Source organism: Geospiza fortis, unplaced genomic scaffold, assembly GCF_000277835.1.
Source record: "Geospiza fortis unplaced genomic scaffold, GeoFor_1.0 scaffold443, whole genome shotgun sequence".
Lineage (NCBI taxonomy): Eukaryota > Metazoa > Chordata > Aves > Passeriformes > Thraupidae > Geospiza > Geospiza fortis.
In genome coordinates, this window is record NW_005054335.1 from 367,409 (window position 1) to 385,530 (window position 18,122).

Below are 18,122 nucleotides of genomic sequence, written 5' to 3' on the forward strand. Positions count from 1 at the left end.
ATGCTTTTCGGAACAGGTATGTCTAGATTGTGACCATATTTCCAACCTGAAATTTTATTAGATTCAACTGTCCTTTTAAGCTGCCTCATTGCAGAAACACTTCCATCCTCAGACAATTAATGCATTTCTCCATTCCACATTATTCAAAACACTGCAAGAGATGTATTAAAGAGATTGTGCAATCCCTTCACAGGACAATTACATTTCAACAGAGTTTAAACAGTAGCACCAGTGCTGAACTGAAAACCAAGTATGAAAATTATGCTGTGAATAATTATTGTACATCAGTGACAGCACCATAATCTTTGAAGGTCAGTCACTTTTGCAAGTGAAACCAAGCCCTCATATATAAAATGCAACATTCTGCTCCTGAAGGCATATCTTGACTTGTATAACTCCTCTGACATACACTTCCAACAACAGTAGTATCCTGAAATGGGTACAAAAAGATATTTTCATAATGACAATTATATCTGGAAGTGAACAACTATGTATTATTTTTAGATTAGTTAAAAAAGGAAAATCAAAAGCATATATAAATATGTCACATATGAATTCTTCTTCCTCTGCCCTCCGGTCTTCTACTTCATCCATGTTCACCTCTGACATATTTTCTGAATGACTTACACGCTTATATAGAAGCTAAACACACCAGCAAAATTCTTACACTACCTGTATAATACAGTAATTCCATTCAGTAAAAATAAATTCAGAAAACAAAGGTCAGGAGGTTAATATTCCTTACATTGTATTTTCAAGAACTAGTTTTCTGGAGCATCTTGTTGCTAGTTCTCCACCCTACCCCACAAGACATAGCATGGTAGTTACCTAGTCAGAACTTCCCTTCACCTCATCTGTCCTTTGACTTTTACTTTGATGACTTCAGACTGAATTGAAAACCAGTCTTGGAGTGATTATCTCTTTTTTTGCCTTATCTCAGATACTTAAGGCAAACAAGACTTTGCAATTTTGACTTCTCACCTTGTTCTGACAGCTACATCACCATGCTAAGAAGGACAGAAGAGCCTGACAAAGTGCTGGAAGTTGCAGCCGAATGCTGCTACTGGTGTACTAGAAAAATTCTGCTACAGGTTTAACACTGAAAAGTTATTTAATTAACTAGCACTGTTGATCATCAGTGATCAATGTTTTCTTTTGCAAGATGCTGCACCTTAAACTGTACTGTTGCACTTTATTTAAGCGAAGAATCTCTTTTTCAAGTGTCCTGAATGAAGTAGCTCCCTGATGGGTAGCAGATGGCAGTATTGTACTGGTTTTCTAACTACCATGTTTTAAAATAAGGTTAGCACTAATCCAAAATTCCAGCTCTATTTAAGCATCACAATACCATGGCTGTGTCATGTGGAGGCTGTCTAGTCAGATTCTCCTGATGTAAACAGAATTTGTAGGCAAAGAGCATATCAGAATGGTTTCCACTATCTGGAAAAGTATGCATCATTTGTAGCCATCAAAATTTTTGACAAACATGACACTCAGAAACAGTTTTTCAGAAGAATGCTCAGGAAGTGAAGTAGTACAGAAGCTTACAGGGTGGTTACACATCAGCTACTGTGTTTCACTCCCAACCCTGATAAAAAAAAAAGTTTGACATAAGCATGTTTGAAGGCTCATCCTAAGGAAACCCTACCCAGCTTAACTGTACTACTTACTGTACACCAACATCATGCAGCTTCCATTATTCAGAATAAATAATTTCTCCTGAGAATGTATTTTTTTCCCAAAGGAGAGCATCACTATTCTCCAGGATCCATTCATAAAACAAGGAAAACATTATAAGTGTAGAATATTCCAGAGTACCTCCGTCTTTTCTAAGAGTATGCCAGTGTTTCCATTTCTACTCAACTCTACTCTGAAAAGTATCACATGAGGACTGGGGGGAAAATCTCAGTAGCAAACAAATAAGCCACAAATACTGAGTACTTCTGAATTTCAGTCAAGCGGATTAGCAGTGTGACAAACCATGAAAATCACAGCCATTCATGCAGTGCAGGCTTCCTGCAGCAGACACCACCTTTGAGTGACACAGAACAAGAAGGCAGAAGGAGAGGCTGTAGTTATGGATGACCACAACAGTCATCAGGACTCAGCAGCCACTGAATTTTAGCAGTAGCTGTGGAGTACTTAACCATAAAACCACTACTAGTAAACAGAGCAGTTTTGTCATTAGAGATCTCGCATACAAGGGGAAATAACAGAAGTCATCATCATCCACCTACCTGTCATGACATAAGTTTCTACTGACCAGTAGAAATAGAATAAAATAATAAGTCCTGAAAACAATTATCAATTAAAAAGTGAACTTCTGTAATTCTGTGAACACATTTCTCTGAAAAAATGAACCCATTTTCTGTATTAGGGTTGACACCTCAAAAGCACAGCTAAAGATCTAAACACAAACATACTAACATAAAATTAAACCACAGAATTCTTATACTGCCTTTAATTATGAAGCAAAAGTACTTGAAATATCAGTATTTCCTAAGCATTGAATCCTACTTCTCATTACTAAGTTTATATTTTGCCAACAAACTGCTGTTTTTCATTTCAGTGCTTGACCCAAGTGTGTATAGACATATTTAGGTAGTTTGAAAACATCCTACATTGTTATTAACTGGATAAGGGAAAAGCTAATAACTTTATTCTGATTGCAAGCAGAACAGGCAAGTATTCCAGATAATCAATATCAATAACACTTGGCACATTTGGTGCTCAATTTCAGAAACTTCTTAAAATAACCTCTGAAATGATAAGCTTTCTCTGAAATTTGTCTTATCTCTCATGTACAGCCGCTCCAATTTATTTAAAAAAGAAGGGTAAGAGATAAGTATTAAAAAATATGAGATCATAAGTCAGACAATAAAAGCCTATTCCTCAATTTTTGTTACAATTCTGCAAGCTCCCTTAGTACTTGCAACCACACAAGCATTGCTTAGTGCATGAACAACAAGTAGCAGGAAAAAACCCTGACATTAGTGAAAGACTTACCAAGAAGGGCAGACATATTCTGAAATATTCTCAGGAGTTCTGGTGTAAGACATGGACTATTCTCCAATGTCACTAACCTAACAACAGATCAAGCAAAATATTTAACATGATGTTTGAGCAACATTAAGCAATCATTTTGACAGATGTAAATATTTTAACTTTGAGTAACCATCTATGTTATCAACAATGTGTAACAATTATCCTAGAGCATACTTCAAGCAGAGCAATACTCCTCACAACACACTCATCAGTATAGGCACAGGTCTTACTAAGGTAGGAAAACAAAGAACAACATGATACTGTCTTTTTATAAAGACAACATAAGCACTGAAATGCAACACTGAGAATGTCTAAGTAGCCAGCCAAGGAACTTGGAGCAGGTGGGTAGAGAGGGAGATTTACAGCGCAAGGACAACACATGCTGTGTTCTAAACTTCAAAGGAGAAGCTATGACAGACCAGCTTACACGCTTACATTTCTTTTATGTCTGAAATGAGGCATTAACTTATGTTGTTTATAACAATTTAAAATTCCTGAGATTTGAAAACAGTAGTTATAAACTAAGCTTGCATTTAAAGCCCCAACAACAAATTCAATTTTCTCCTAGACCTTAGCCATGGGATTACCACATTTAAATAACATGTCTGGTTATGTGAAATATCTTAGTTGTTTTCCTGCTCTTGGTTCAAGAAGCCCTCAGAGTCCTAACTGTCCCTGCCAGCTACCCAGATTTCTCTGATGCTCTGAGACATCTTAGAATATCATTCTTCTGCACAGACATCAGAAGAGCAACCTCAAGATCAGTATCATTAAGAAGATATGAAAGTTCTGAACTGATACAGGTAAAAGGCCCCAGTTCTATTTTTTGAGACGCTCTTGCATTTTACTTGCTGCCACCAGCATTATAAATCTCAGTTTTGCTGCGTATATAGAACGGAACATTTGTAGGTTAAGTATTTGTAACTGAAATGCTCATTTATATTTTAGATCAAAGGAATTGCTCAGGAATTTCAAGACAAACCCTATGTATTCCTATTCTTCAGAATTTGGTCCCCTCTTATATTCTCCCCTCTTACAGCATCAGCTGCACCAGAAACAAATAAATCAGGCTCATGGCAAACTGAGCACCGTGTCACTTTAGTCACCAGACAGTCTGAGATACAGAAAGTAACTTCTACATTTTATTCTTGTAATTATGACATCTCTTCCCGCAGCCAGCTCTGATCCACTGGCTCACTGTTCTCCCTAAGTCAAGCACACCAAACTGTTAAATTAGCACACAGTGTGAGTCTAGTGTGAGTGAGTCTTACACACAGTGAGTCTAGACTTTTTGTCCTGTTACAGAATGGTATCTTCAGTATCAACTGCCTGAAAATGAATAATAGACAACTAAAAATAGCGGAGTATATAAATTTCCTAACCTCCTCTCTTCTGAGAAAAGGTATGAGATAAGTGACATCAAGGTAAGGTAACAAGAACATATCAAATTTAATATTCAAAGCTTTTTACAACCTTTTTTTCTTCTGGGGATACAAAAATAAAGAAAACATTCTTACCACAGCTCTAAACCATCTTCCAGAAGATATACATGTGGAGGCTGAGAAACATCTGTACTTAGTTGGATAACTGGAAGCAGAAAAGGGTAGAGATTTTTGCTGTCTGCTCCCAGTCCCTAAAAAATAAGTAAGAAATGTAAAATATGTCAAAAGCCTTAAATCAAGAATTTCAAAAACAGCATGGAAAAGATCTACACTGCTGTTACATCCACATGTAAACATGCATTCAAGAAATCAAAGGTTGAACTTGCTTCCACTTCATACAACAATAAAATAGCCCAACATTCCTAAGCTTTCTCTCAACATGTCTTGAGAACTTTTTTTTTTTTAAACAATCCAGTTACCAATAGCCTGCAAGAAGAAAAGATAAAGAACATACATTCCTAAAAACATTCACTGATCATTCTCTTTCTTGGAGAGGCCACAAGTTTAACAAATACCACATGACTAAAAGCTGAATGTTTTACAGGTCAAGAAAAAAAAATTACTCTTTGGTTCTTATAATTTACAAAATCATTTTACATATTCTAATATTCAGGAGAAGGGTTTATTTTTATAGCTACCCAAAGATTCACAGGCCAATGACAGTGATTCAGTTTTTAAATGATCCATGAGACTTGAGCAATAAAGAGTAAACTGGGAACAACTGCCAATTACTGAACAGCATTACAGAGTATTGTAATATTACTACTCAAGAGAGCTGAGGCTAGCGGAATGCTGAGTTTGCATAATTCCTGTATTTTGATAATGGAAAAGTTAAAAATATTTGGTATTTTTAAGTTGCAGCTTCTTTGTGTATTTATCTACTTACTTAAACAAACATGCCTTAAAAGAAAAAGATTTTTCTGCAAATCTGTCCTATATTTTTGTGACTACCTACACCAAGAGATACACCTTTTGTAAAAAAAAAACCCTCATATTTTAGTCTCCACAGGGGACTAAAGAAGTATTTCCACAGTTTGTTTATGGTAAAAATCTATTTCCTCTTCCTTTAACGTTACACCACTTTGGAAAGAACCTTTATTTCTCCTTTCATAATAATATTTGTTATTTCCCTTTCATTTTCTCTCCACTGTTAACCTCTGCAATACCATCCTTTGAAGTAATGAATTCCCACAAGTTCAAGACTGCATATTAAGTCTGTTCCTGTACAGACACTGTCATAGGAACACTTCTCTTGGTCTCTGCTAATCCTACTACGTTTTCTTTGAGACACAGCAGGGGCTGGAGAAGGTAGTGTGGCATATAGTCTGTATTAAAGAAGTAGCCAATAGCACAGATTCTGTTGGCAATATAACTACGTGCTGTTTTATCATCAAGAAAGAACTGTAGCAAGTACTGACAATGTTTATGTGACTCAGATTCCTTACCTGGACAAGATGGATTAGGGTGGTTAGAATGGCACATCGTAGCATATTGTGCTCCTCACTCTGCTTCCACAGCAGTGGTAAATACTGAACCAAACATCCCACATATGGTCGTATCTGAAGTTCAGAACACAAATTGGTTTCTTAATAAGTGAAACAAGACTAATAACTTATCCCAAGCATAGCTTCTGAAAAATACAGGAGCTGATTTTGTGTCAGTAAAAACACAGAGTTTGCTTAAATCTTTTTTTAACACTCTGTGGCTAAAGTAACTTCTGACTGCAGAGTAGTTTCAAGCAAACATATTACTTATGGTGATATTTCTGCACCGCAAGCAAGCTTATGTAGAAAATAGGACACAAAAATACATAAAGCTTGATACACAGAGGTATTTTCATATTAGCATATTCTTAACTTAGACAGGATTCCTAAACAGCATTCTTTAAAACCAGAAACAGTCCCAGTAAAAAAAACCACCAACAAAACAAACAACAAAAACCACAAACAAACAACTCAATAACCTCTGGAGTCACTGAGCATAAGTTAGACTGTCTAACTTTGAGAGATTTGTCCTAGCTTGTATTATTTTCTATTATGGTCTTCAATACTAAAAGGTTAATCTATTTGTCTTTGAAAGTATTTAATTAGGAATTAACCTAAACATATTCAAGGGTTCTTTCTCAACTTGTTTTTAATGCTACTTCTCTAAACTGCAGGGAAATCTGCTGTCATGTTGACTTTTTCTTCAAGGGACAATTATGAAAGCTTCATCCAGCTCTCAGACAGGATTACTTACAGAAAGAGGAGATAAACTCAAAGACATGCATTATATCTGTCCTTAATACAGTAATGCTGAAAAAAAAATCCCAAACCAAACCCACCACAACAAAACCTGAGACAAAAGGAGCCAACTATTCATTGCTTAATTCTGCAAAACCATCTTCTAATTCTTCATGTAAAAGCTGAAGCACATAATTTAACAATAAAGTACTGAGAATTCATAATGTGAATTTGAAACCTGTCATGTAGTTAAGGAGAGTGCTGTAGAGGCAATGCTGACCCATATCAGTATCAACAAGAAATTACAAATTTAACTTTACACTCCCTACAAGTGCAAAGCATTTTTCCCCAAAAATGCTTTTTTTAATATCTAAGATGGGTTAAAATATTTGCTTAGATATAAGACAATTCGAATAAATCACAAATAAAAGAATAAAATTGCAAGAAATGCCACAAGATGTAAAACTCCTTCAATACTCTCAAAGCTGATTCAATACAAAAAATACATTACTTGCATAACTTGAGGAAAGTAAGTTAACATTTTACACAAAAGATGAATGAGAATTGAGAAGAGGATCAAGTAATGCCAACAGTGTGCGCATCTCTGACAACAACAACAACCAGTCTATTAATTGATGACATTTTCCTTCCACAACACGTCCTCCTCCACATTCTTAGGACAAAGTTTAAACTGAAACATATATTAAAAAATACCTGCATATTGACTCTTTCAATCACACAGGACAGAACATGAAGAACATGCATTTTGGTGTCACATTGTGTTACTTCCTGAAGTAGCTGAAAGAGCAGTGTAAACATGGACTCCAGGTACTAAAAGGAAAATAAAGAACCACAGATTAGACCATCAAAAATATAACTGGTCACATGAACTGTTAATTTTCACATATGCTTAAAACTCTAAGACATAAACTTTGAAAACACAAAGTGTGCAAAATATTACTCTTTCACTCGCAAAAAAGTACACTACCCAATCCCTGACTAAGCAAGGTAAAAAAATTCACATCTACCACTACATACCAGTTCAAACATGATCAGTTTGAACATATACCATTTTCATGTTTTGATAAGTGTAAATGTGATTTCACAGGTAAAATAGGCTGTCTCTCCAGAAGGAGCACTTTATTAGAGTCAAACCAAAAGTAGTCTTCCAGCTTTTGGGCCAGTAAATAAAAGTTAAATATTGAACCAAAAAAGACATCTTAGAAAATTCCAGTGTTTACAGTCTAGAGGCACTCTGCATTTTGGTTTGCTTGTTCTCAAGAGAGTTGAGATTAACATGGAAGTCAAAATGAAATGAGGAAACACATCTGCTAAATTAGAGTGACCAAAATAAAACTTTGGCATACTTATCTCTTTCCACTGTTTACTAACTGACAACAGTAATGACCATGGTAAAGAACACAAACACAGGAGAACTAGAAAGTGGTGCCTTTTAAAGGCACTACTGTAACCACACACTTGTATTTAATATTTTTAAGAAGCAGCAGGTTGGAAAGTACTGCGTGAAACAAGTCTGTAGAAGAGCCACAGTTGTGTAGATGTATTTCTTAGATAAAATTTCAATATATTCTTATCATAAAGGAACTTACTATCTGGCAACACTTGGTATATAAAGCACTAAACACACTGCTATAAAGTCATAATAGCATAATACTAAAATGTACCTACACATTAGCAATTTTAACAGCAACAGTATGAGTATATATTTGGTCTGTGAAGACTGAACACACAATACAAACATGCACGCACATCAATTATGAAACAACGCAGTTCAAAATGGAATTGGAAAATATATTTTCCTGCTTTTCTCTATGTATTTATCTACTCTTCAGAATATGTAAATGCTCTTACCGGTAAGAACTGGTCAGTTCTGAACTCAAAGTCATCTACAGGTAAACAAACATTAAGGAAAAATAATACAGACTGAAGACAGATACCAAGACTCAAATGAGCAAATATTTCATGGATACTCAAAAAATATGATGTGAAGAATTTGGTAGTAAGTTTAAAATTGATTGTTTTCCAGTAATTCAGAATTAAGAACTAATCAAACAGCTTTGCAAATAAGGATATTTAACTTCAGCGTCGTAGCTGTCTCAATACGAACCTGAAAGACAAAAGTCAAGAAGCATCATGCATACGTCCATTAAAATTTTGATTATCCACAGAGTACCTGACAATATCAAATCACTTGATGTTTTGGAAATTGAATCACTCTCTGTGTTCTATCATCCTCTAAGAAATGTAGTCAGTTCATTTTCATTCACTTTCATTTGAGTATCCTTTTCATTTTATTTGTCATTGCTAAAGTGGTAGAAATTGAAAAAACTACTCAGGCAAAACCTTCAAGAACAAGAAAATATCTACTTAGACTGTGATAAAAACTTTTGCAATAGAGGAGAAATTTTACTTGGAATTATCTCACAGTTTGCTGTCAACCAAGAAGCACAGAATCTAATAAACTCAACAAGTTAGACTGTTCTTCCTGTAGATGCTTAGAAATGCCTTAGAAAGCATTAAATAAAAACCGCAAACACAAATACACTCTGCTCTGCTAAAGCTGTCTTTGGGAATCACAGAAATTGTTATTATGACTGGCAATTGCTACTTTATATGTATTTACCAAACTAGCAAAGTTTATTTATTGGTTGCTTTTTTTTTGTGGGCTGGTAGCCCAGTTTGTTTAAAAACAAAAACAAAATAAACAGTAGCAAAACCAGCATCTCAACTTCATCTCACCTGCTGGTAAACTGAAGTTGTAGCTTAAAACTACAGATTTGTACTTAATAGTTTAGCAATGCCATTTATCGTATCCTGTCAGCAAGTAGCTTTAATGCCTAAATAACCATAGAATCACAGAATCATTATGGATGTAAAAAACCTTTAAGATCATCAAGTCCAACCACCAAACCAGCACCATCATCACTAAACCATGCTCCCAACTGCCATATCCACACATTATTGAACATTTCCAGGTGACTCCACCTGTTCCAATGCTTGACAACTCTTTCAGTGAAGAAATTTTTCCTTATGTCCAACCTGAACCTCACTTGGTGCAGCTCAAGGCAAATTCTTCTTGCTCTGTCACCAGTTGCCTGGGAGAAGAGACCAACACACCTGGCCACAAGGTCCTTTTCAGGGAGTGATAAGGTCATTCCCGAGCCTCCTTTTCTCCAGGATAAACACCCCCAGCTCTCTCAAGCACTCCTCACAGGACTTGTGCTCCAAACTCTGCCCCAGCTCTGTTGCCCTTTTCTGGACTCACTCCAGCATCTCAATGTCCCTTCTGAACTGAGAGGCCCAGAGCTGGACACAGCACTGGAGGTGTGGCCTCAGCAGTGCCCAGCACAGGGGGACAATCCCTGCCCTGGCCCTGCTGGCCACACCATTGCTGATCCAGGCCAGGATGCCATTGGCCTTCTTGGCCACCTGGGCACAGCCTGGCTCATGTTCAGCTGCTGTCATCAGCACCCCCAGGTCCTTTCCAGCCACTCTGCCCCAGCCTGTGGAGCTGCCTGGGGTTGTTGTGACCCAAGGGCAGGACCCAGCACTGGGCCTTGTTGAACCTCTCACCATTGGCCTCAGCCATGATCCAGCCTGCCCAGATCCCTCTGCAGAGCCTTCCTGCCCTCCAGCAGATCAGCACTCCCGCCCAGCTTGGTGTGATCTGCAAACTCCCTTGATCAATGCTGTATACTAAAGGGACTAGTTAAAAAATAACTCAGTTCTATCTACATTAGTTTATAAACCACTGTAAGACATTTCATAATTTTATTCCTATAAAATCAGATTGTTACTCTTGGAATTCATTTTCCCACCAAAGTCATCACTTATTGAACATTTAGGCCTCATTTAATGTATTTGATGTTACTGTTCAGTATCTCCACAATTAAACATCACCACATCTTCCCAATGGTTTATCTTTTGCAAGACACAACAGACTTTAAAGGCATGATGTCAGGAAATTCTCTATCAAGTGTACACAAAGTGAGGTATTTCTGTTTCATCTGTGATTACAACAAATGCGTAGTCCAAAAGATTAGCTATTTATGCTTACCACTAAGTCACGGTCTTGAAGTAAGTTACGAATTGCTTCATATAAAACAGGTCTCAAGTCTGATTTGAATTTTACAGAAATCCACTGTCCAATCAGCCATATTACTCGTCGGCGTATTGGTTTATACCTTTAAAAGTAGGACGAAAAAAATTGCACTTGTTAACTCATTACACTAGTTGTTATAGAGTACTTTGATGAAAAAGAAATCCAAGAATCATGATGAAAATGTTACTGCCCAAAACAATTAAATGACTTAGTTGTTCAATATCAACTTCAGTGCAAAAACTGAAGTTTCCATTAAAATTCTTCACAAAAAGGCTCAGGAAAAAACAGCTTAGTCTGAAAAAGATAATTTTCATCCTAAATGACTGAATCTTGAATGTCTCCCTAGGGATGCAGGTCATTCTACATGCAGCACACCAATTAAAAAAATAAAAATAAATGTTACACTTATTACTGCAGTCATGGTATCTACTGCTTTCACTACAGTTCCCAGCAATTCCCTTGATATTCTGTTTATGCTCAAAAATTTTAAGTCAGATACAATTTAAAAATGCAAACTTAAGGACTGCACTACAGCAACTGTCAGAGTAGTTCACTTCACCAGTCTAAAACTATTCTAAGAACAGACATTACCTAATCTTGCACTAGTGCCACAACAAGGGCACAAATCAAACAGCTTTAGAGTTGATGGGAAGAACAAACCAGAACAATGATTAAGAAAAGCATTTCACAGAGCTACTATTTTTCTCCACTGATCAAATAACTCATAATTACATGTTTAACTTCCAGATGTATAAAGTTAAGAAAGACGAACCATATTTAGAGAATTTTAACTAATATATTGTTATCATAAACATGTTTTTCACTTGAAGAAGTACTCCCTTGTAAGCCATTAAGAAGACATTTAAACTGAAGTTATTGCGGTTTCTCTACCTTTAATAAGTGTGTTTTATTAAACATTCCCATAACTATAAGACTATAAACAAAGAACATCTTCAGAGAACATAAAAGTTGTGGAAATGGCATATATAAAGTAATTCATTGGACTGGAACACATCTAATGCGGAATAACAGTCCAGTGTTGCTTTGTGTTTACTGAGTGGCAGTGAAGCATAAATAACACATACTGAAGCATGTCTTACACAAAACACTGCCTTATTAATGCATCTTTTGTTTTATTCAAGAAGCTGTGATGATACAACTTTTTTTACTCTTAGAAGGCACCTAATCTTGTAAACATCAGAGTATTTAATATTTTATTGAGATTTTTATATATATGTATTTTTTAATATAGACCACTATCACATAAAGAAAAGTTTTAAATTACATTATCTAAGTACATAACAGTGTGCTGATAGCAAAGATTTTCAAGTCTGGTCATATCTACTATATGTTCAATACACATATCCTACCTCCACGTCTCCATATTATTTCTCTCTCTCTCCATGGTAGAGAAAACACAGCATGTTTTTGAGATTTTTTGGGGTAGGTGCGTGTTTCGGTTTTGTCTGGGTTGAGTTTTGTTTGGGTTTTTTTGGAAGTTTTTTGTGGGTTTGTTTTTTAATACTGAAGTTTCTCATAGGTGCTCATTTTTGAGGTCCCACTTTTTCTACATTCACTATTTCCGGGAAAAGCTTTGCTTTATTTTTTAGGTTTTTTTCAGAAGATTAGCTTTTACAAAAAGAGCACACAATGACTGAGTATAGGTCCACCACTAAGCCTGGTGGACCTAAAGCTCACATAGGAAAACTGATCATATTCCAAAATAAGGCAATCTCTGCTGCATTAGTCATAGGACAGTACCTTTAAGCAGTCTGACTGTATGAGGTTGTCCAAGTCAAAAGTACTTTACTTTCTCTCTCATGAGGAAATGCTGCTTTACAAATGAGCAATTGCAACAAAAAAATTTATTCAGTAACATACTTTCATGTTATGGAAAAGTTTCTCATAAATCAGTACAAAACTAAGCATCATTCCAAGTGATAAATCTCCTGGTGCACTATTTCTAAAAATCTTTTAGAACTTTTTTTTTTTAATTCTATATTTCTTCTATTACTGTGGTCATGGTTGATGGGCTTACTATCAAGATGTAATGAAACATTTAGAGAAAACAAAACATTACAAACTCCATGCTCACTGCTGACAGCACATAGGTTTGTGTTTCCAAGCATCAACCAGTTCCGAACAAGCACACAAGTAACCATGGGACATTCTGTGGGACAGCAGAGGATGCCCTCCAACGCACCCTATCTGAATGCATATGTATTCCCAAAGCTGCTGTTGAAGCAGTACTCCATTCAAGCCACAAACATTGCCTTCCCTTATTGCCATGGTGGTCTCCTATGATGAAGGCAGTAAAAGCAGTTAAAGTAAACAGGGTTTCAAAATTCCAGACAACTTCTACTGTAAGCTTTTGTCCCCACAGGAACTAACTTCATCCTGGGATATCACAAATGCCAACCAAATGGTTAAATCAGCTGTCTTCCTGACTGTAATACAACTGTATCAACAACAAAAAACGTATCAGTTTTACTTATGCTATATGGGTGAATAGCATAAAAATGCCATAGCCAGCATGGGCTTCTAAGATCATGGCAGCTTTATCTGGAGACTGTTGCTGTAGGAACACAACAGAAAATGAACAGAAAATCTCACACAAGATCTCCCATTTTTTCCTGCTCTTCTGACATTTAGCCTAATCAGTAGAGTACTTGGCAACTTGAAAATAGTAAGTAAATCTAAGTAAAAAATACCAGTCTAATGAGAAGAATAAAAGCATTAGGAGACAGCAAGTAAACAACTGTGGCAATCATTCTTTGACACCAACATAAGGTTATGCATCAGAAAATAAGTAATTAATTTTTCCAAAGTTTACTGTAGTAGAAAAAAGCATTTTAAGTTCCACTCTACAGGAAACTGAACTCTCTTTGTAAATAGAGCATTTAGAAATAAAAGAGCTGACTAGAGACCCATTATGGAAAATAATTTACAATTTATAGCAGCTCCTAAGGGTATAAGGAAACAAATTAGTTTATGTTTCACATAAAAATTGCCACTGGTAAAATGAATTGCAAATGTAGAAGAAAAATATAGTAACAGTCTTCAAAGGACATTCGGGTCAGTGCTGATGACTGTGTTGAGAAAAATAGGACATACTTATTTAGAGTCAACGGCTGATTTGAACTTGTCTGATAAGGATTAGCATGCACAATAGTGGTCACTGTCCTTCCCCTGGGGAGTGAGCTTGAGGGAAAGGGAGGAACAGCGTCTTCCAGATAGTTACAAAGAGCGACAGCTCAGTCTGTACTGAGATGCCAAAAATGATCTTTCAAAATACCCCATGATATCTATCCACTGAACAATAGGAGGTACTCCTGTGAAGGACATCCAAGTGAGGGTGACCTTTGTGAGAAAGGAAATACCACAGCAGATGGATTTTATAAAACTCTTCATGCAGAAGAAGGTGCAATCATCCACACTTTACAACACAACCCAAACCATTATTTCCCCCCTTTATTGCAGCAAAATTAACTGATCAGAATTACAGAGGGCTTGTATTTAAACTTAAAGAGAAGAACAAATCACTATCTTGGCTAAACTACCATTTTACAGGGGTGATTTCCACAGACTTCAGTTGAACTCCACTGCCTAGAGGTCTCTGGAGGCCTCAATATCATTTCTCAAACAAGCAAAGGTGGTTATCCTGAGAAGCTTTAGTCAACTCTAATGTATGCAAGAAGACAGACAATGTACTTCTACAGAATCCTGAAGTATTCACCACACAGTAATTTAAACAAGAAGTGTCAATAACACTCAGTTCTGTGACTGCTATCAGTTATCTGTAAGCACTTCATACCTCTCCTCATTTAGTGGATATGTTTCAAGTTGAGTATTTTGCAGCTTGGCAATTTTTAGGCATTATATCTTATCAAGCGATTGTATCAATCGCTTATATTTAAATGATGAAGGCATAACAAATCAAAGTGTTTACCTGTCATGAGAAACCTGTAGTTCTGCTAATAGTTGATTTTTAAACCATTGATCAAAATCCACGCTATCAAATAGTTCATAAGCAGCCAGTCCAACCGCATTATACACTGGGGAAAAACGATAGTTATGCTTATTGTTTACTTCAATGTTAACTTTTTAATATTGAATAATCAGATTAATATTCAAACCACATTTTCATAACCCAAACATAATAAAGAAAACAAAACTAAAGCATATCTTCTAAAGAAAGTTTTATCAGATCATGATGAAAGGAACTCTGGTGCAAATTATTAGTAAAATAAAGACACTACAGAAGAAAGATTAGATTATCAAGAAAAAAAATAGAAGTCAAAAGAACAATGAGGATCTTATTCTATCATCAAGCACAGTTCCATAAGAAACAATTATTTTCTTTTGCCATAAAATCTCCTCACTTGTAAAATGGACAGAGTATTTTCTTCAGAAAATACTGAAGGTCATTTACTTGGCAGAGCAGAAAGAACAGGACAGTATAGGAGATGGCTTATTTCAGAAAAAAAGCCAAAAAGAAGTGCATTTTTACATAAACATTTTCAAAAGTGAAGACCAACATCAATGAAAGGAGAATTAGGACTTAGGTCCCGCTTTCCAAATGGCTTTAAAAAAATCTTGCAAATTCTTCATGCAATTTTCAAGAAGTAAAACACATATACAAAAGTGGCTCTGTTACTTCAAAGATAAAGTAAAACTTAATTTACCAGCATCTTTAATCAGTATAGCATTGGTATTTTCCACGTTGGTAGATCCTACAAGCCAAAGTTAAAATAAATGAAGTGTCACTAAAACAAAGAATACAAGCAACTTTGCACTTAAATGCTTTAAGAAAGGAAGACATGCATTAGGACTGCTTTCACTGCTTTTATTCAATTTACAAGTTCAGTCATTTCAGTTTTGATACTTTGTTCAGTGACTATATCAAAATCAAATTTCTGCTTTCACACTCTATTTTTGACTTACTTTGTTGGAGACAAACATTTTTAATATTAACATACACATAAGTCAGAAGCAAGTATTTTAAATGAAAATACTCAAAACCTGCAAATTGCAGACAACTGTCAAGCACATAGTACTACATCCAAAAGAGTCCTAGACCTAGTTCGCTGATTTTTCATATATGTGTGCCTAAAAACGAATATTTTCTGAAGCCGTCCCAAAACCTGTGCACAAAGTACTTTATGAACAGATTTTGTGAAGTCAGTAACCGCTCTCAGAAAATGATTATTTATTTTATTTTAATATAATGTAATGATCCTTTCTGATAAGCTCAAATACAAAATACTGTAGCTCAACTAAGACAGCTGGGGGGGAAACAAACTGAGCTGAACTGACAGGGGAAAAAAAAGCCACTCCCACTTATTATCTTTCCTGGCCATTATAAAACTTAGTTTGGGGGCAAAGAATCATAAGGTAAAACAAAGAAAATATTAATCACTCCTCAACCTATGAATAATTCAGTCTTCATACAAAAAAACCTCTAAATTTTTAAAGCAGATTCTTCAGATTTGGAAAGTCATCTAGACTCTACAAAATGACAGCATAACTTAAACTTTCTCTTTTAAATTTTTTTCATCCTCCAAGACTTTGGCAGAGACACAGCATGAACTGCCTTGTAACATTTGAACGGGAAGTTCCCAACTATTAACAACCCAAAGAATTCATTAAGCTTGGGAGTGGATCACTCCTAAGAAAGCCTGAAACCTCATAAAGTTAGAAATGTCACAACATTTGTGAATTATCTAGAATAGTTGCAATAAAAACCAAAGACCCTTTGGGACTTCCTCCTCCTAGATACACAGTGCATTCAGTTATGGTGGGTTTAGAAATAATTTTGGAATATTAACTTATTATGTACTTTCAAAAATACAGAGAGAACGCACTATATAAAATTAGATGTTACAAGGTCAAATTGTTTAATAGTTGGCAAGAGTGTGTTATGAATGTAAACAATTCTACATTTTATACTTCCCTTATTTTTTTCAATAACTTACCTTGTAGACTGTGAACCATTTCCAAAAGAACTGGGGTAAGAGTCTGATTATATTCATGAAAAATATCAATAAAAAGGACTTCCATGCATGGCTGAAAAATTAAAAGATCTGGTTAGAATCTATCAAAATAAAGGCAAGTAAAATACATTTTATGCTAAAATTTTAAGTGCTGAATACCTCACACTGAAAATCACAATTTAGAACACAAGAGTAGCAAAATTAATACTGTAAGAAATACCACTTTCTTTCTACTATACTTTGTGCTTAACTCTAGCAAGAGTTTGATGGCTGCATCTGTATCAACCAGTTCTGTGGCAGAAGAACAGTGAATCTGTGGAGTGAAATAGTTGGTGCTGTGCCACCAGTGACCACACTGCAGGTATGTCACAGCTTGCTGGTGTATTGGCTTAGTGGCTCTAGGCCAGGGACCTGATCTGAACACCATTTTACAACCAGAATATTATGCGCACCACGCTAGGTTTTTTAGTTTTAAAATAAAAGTAATCCAGCAAATAAGTCTTGAGATCTCTCTGCAGAGCAAACCACAGGAGTTACAATTGGGAGATACACTACGACAGCATATTTCTGATCTGAACACTAAATTAACTAATAAAATAATTAATTAATTAATATAATTAATAAAGATGCACCTGGAACTTCCTTCACTCATCGTATCTACTAACAAAGTCATAAGTGATTAAATTAATTATCATTTTAAAAAAGAGACAACTTCTACTGGCTTTAACCAGATGCTACATAATTCAAATGGTGAAGCAAACTCCTTTTCCCTCCCTCCTACAATATGAAGTGCATAGATTTCCATGTATTTCAGCAAGTTTGAATACTGAAAAAAGAACAAAGTTAAATTTTACTAAATCTGAAGAAGCAAAAGGATTTTTTTTCCAAATATTATCTGTCTTGGTTACAAAACTATCGAGAATTGCATTCAGGAATGTTTAATGGGTTTCTTTCATATTGAACACTTACTCTGAGACTGTACTTCCAAGAATCTCCTCCAGTCTCTTCTACAGCTATTATTCCACAAAGACAAGAACAAAAGCATTATTTCAACTATGGTTCAAATAAAGTCTAGTGTTAGGTTAAGAGGGTATCATAGACTATCAAGAAAACTTTTATTACAAAAAGAACGTCTAGAAAGAATATTTGCCCAAGAAAACTGCAGGAAATAAAACAGCCAATATTGCAGTAGACGATTTGTAGAGACAATGTGGATATGAAGCACTTAGGCAAATATCTAATTACACTACTATCAACTATATAGCATGTTTCTTACTGAAGCTTTCTGGATCCTCTT

At 35.6% G+C, this 18,122-nt stretch overlaps 1 protein-coding gene across 1 annotated transcript in view; it reads right to left on the reverse strand.

Moving 5' to 3' along the window:
- Positions 1-18,122, reverse strand: part of IPO11 (importin 11) — a gene marked incomplete at its 3' end in the record, with an annotated part of 78,745 nt that overhangs the window by 34,946 nt on the left and 25,677 nt on the right. The window contains 12 exon segments of the mRNA XM_005421973.3: positions 3,007-3,083; positions 4,563-4,678; positions 5,933-6,046; positions 7,424-7,540; positions 8,582-8,622; positions 8,804-8,837; positions 10,788-10,914; positions 14,782-14,887; positions 15,518-15,565; positions 16,808-16,898; positions 17,795-17,838; positions 18,102-18,122. The exon segment at positions 18,102-18,122 is cut by the window's right edge and continues 11 nt beyond it. Coding sequence (XP_005422030.2) covers positions 3,007-3,083; positions 4,563-4,678; positions 5,933-6,046; positions 7,424-7,540; positions 8,582-8,622; positions 8,804-8,837; positions 10,788-10,914; positions 14,782-14,887; positions 15,518-15,565; positions 16,808-16,898; positions 17,795-17,838; positions 18,102-18,122 — 936 coding nt within the window.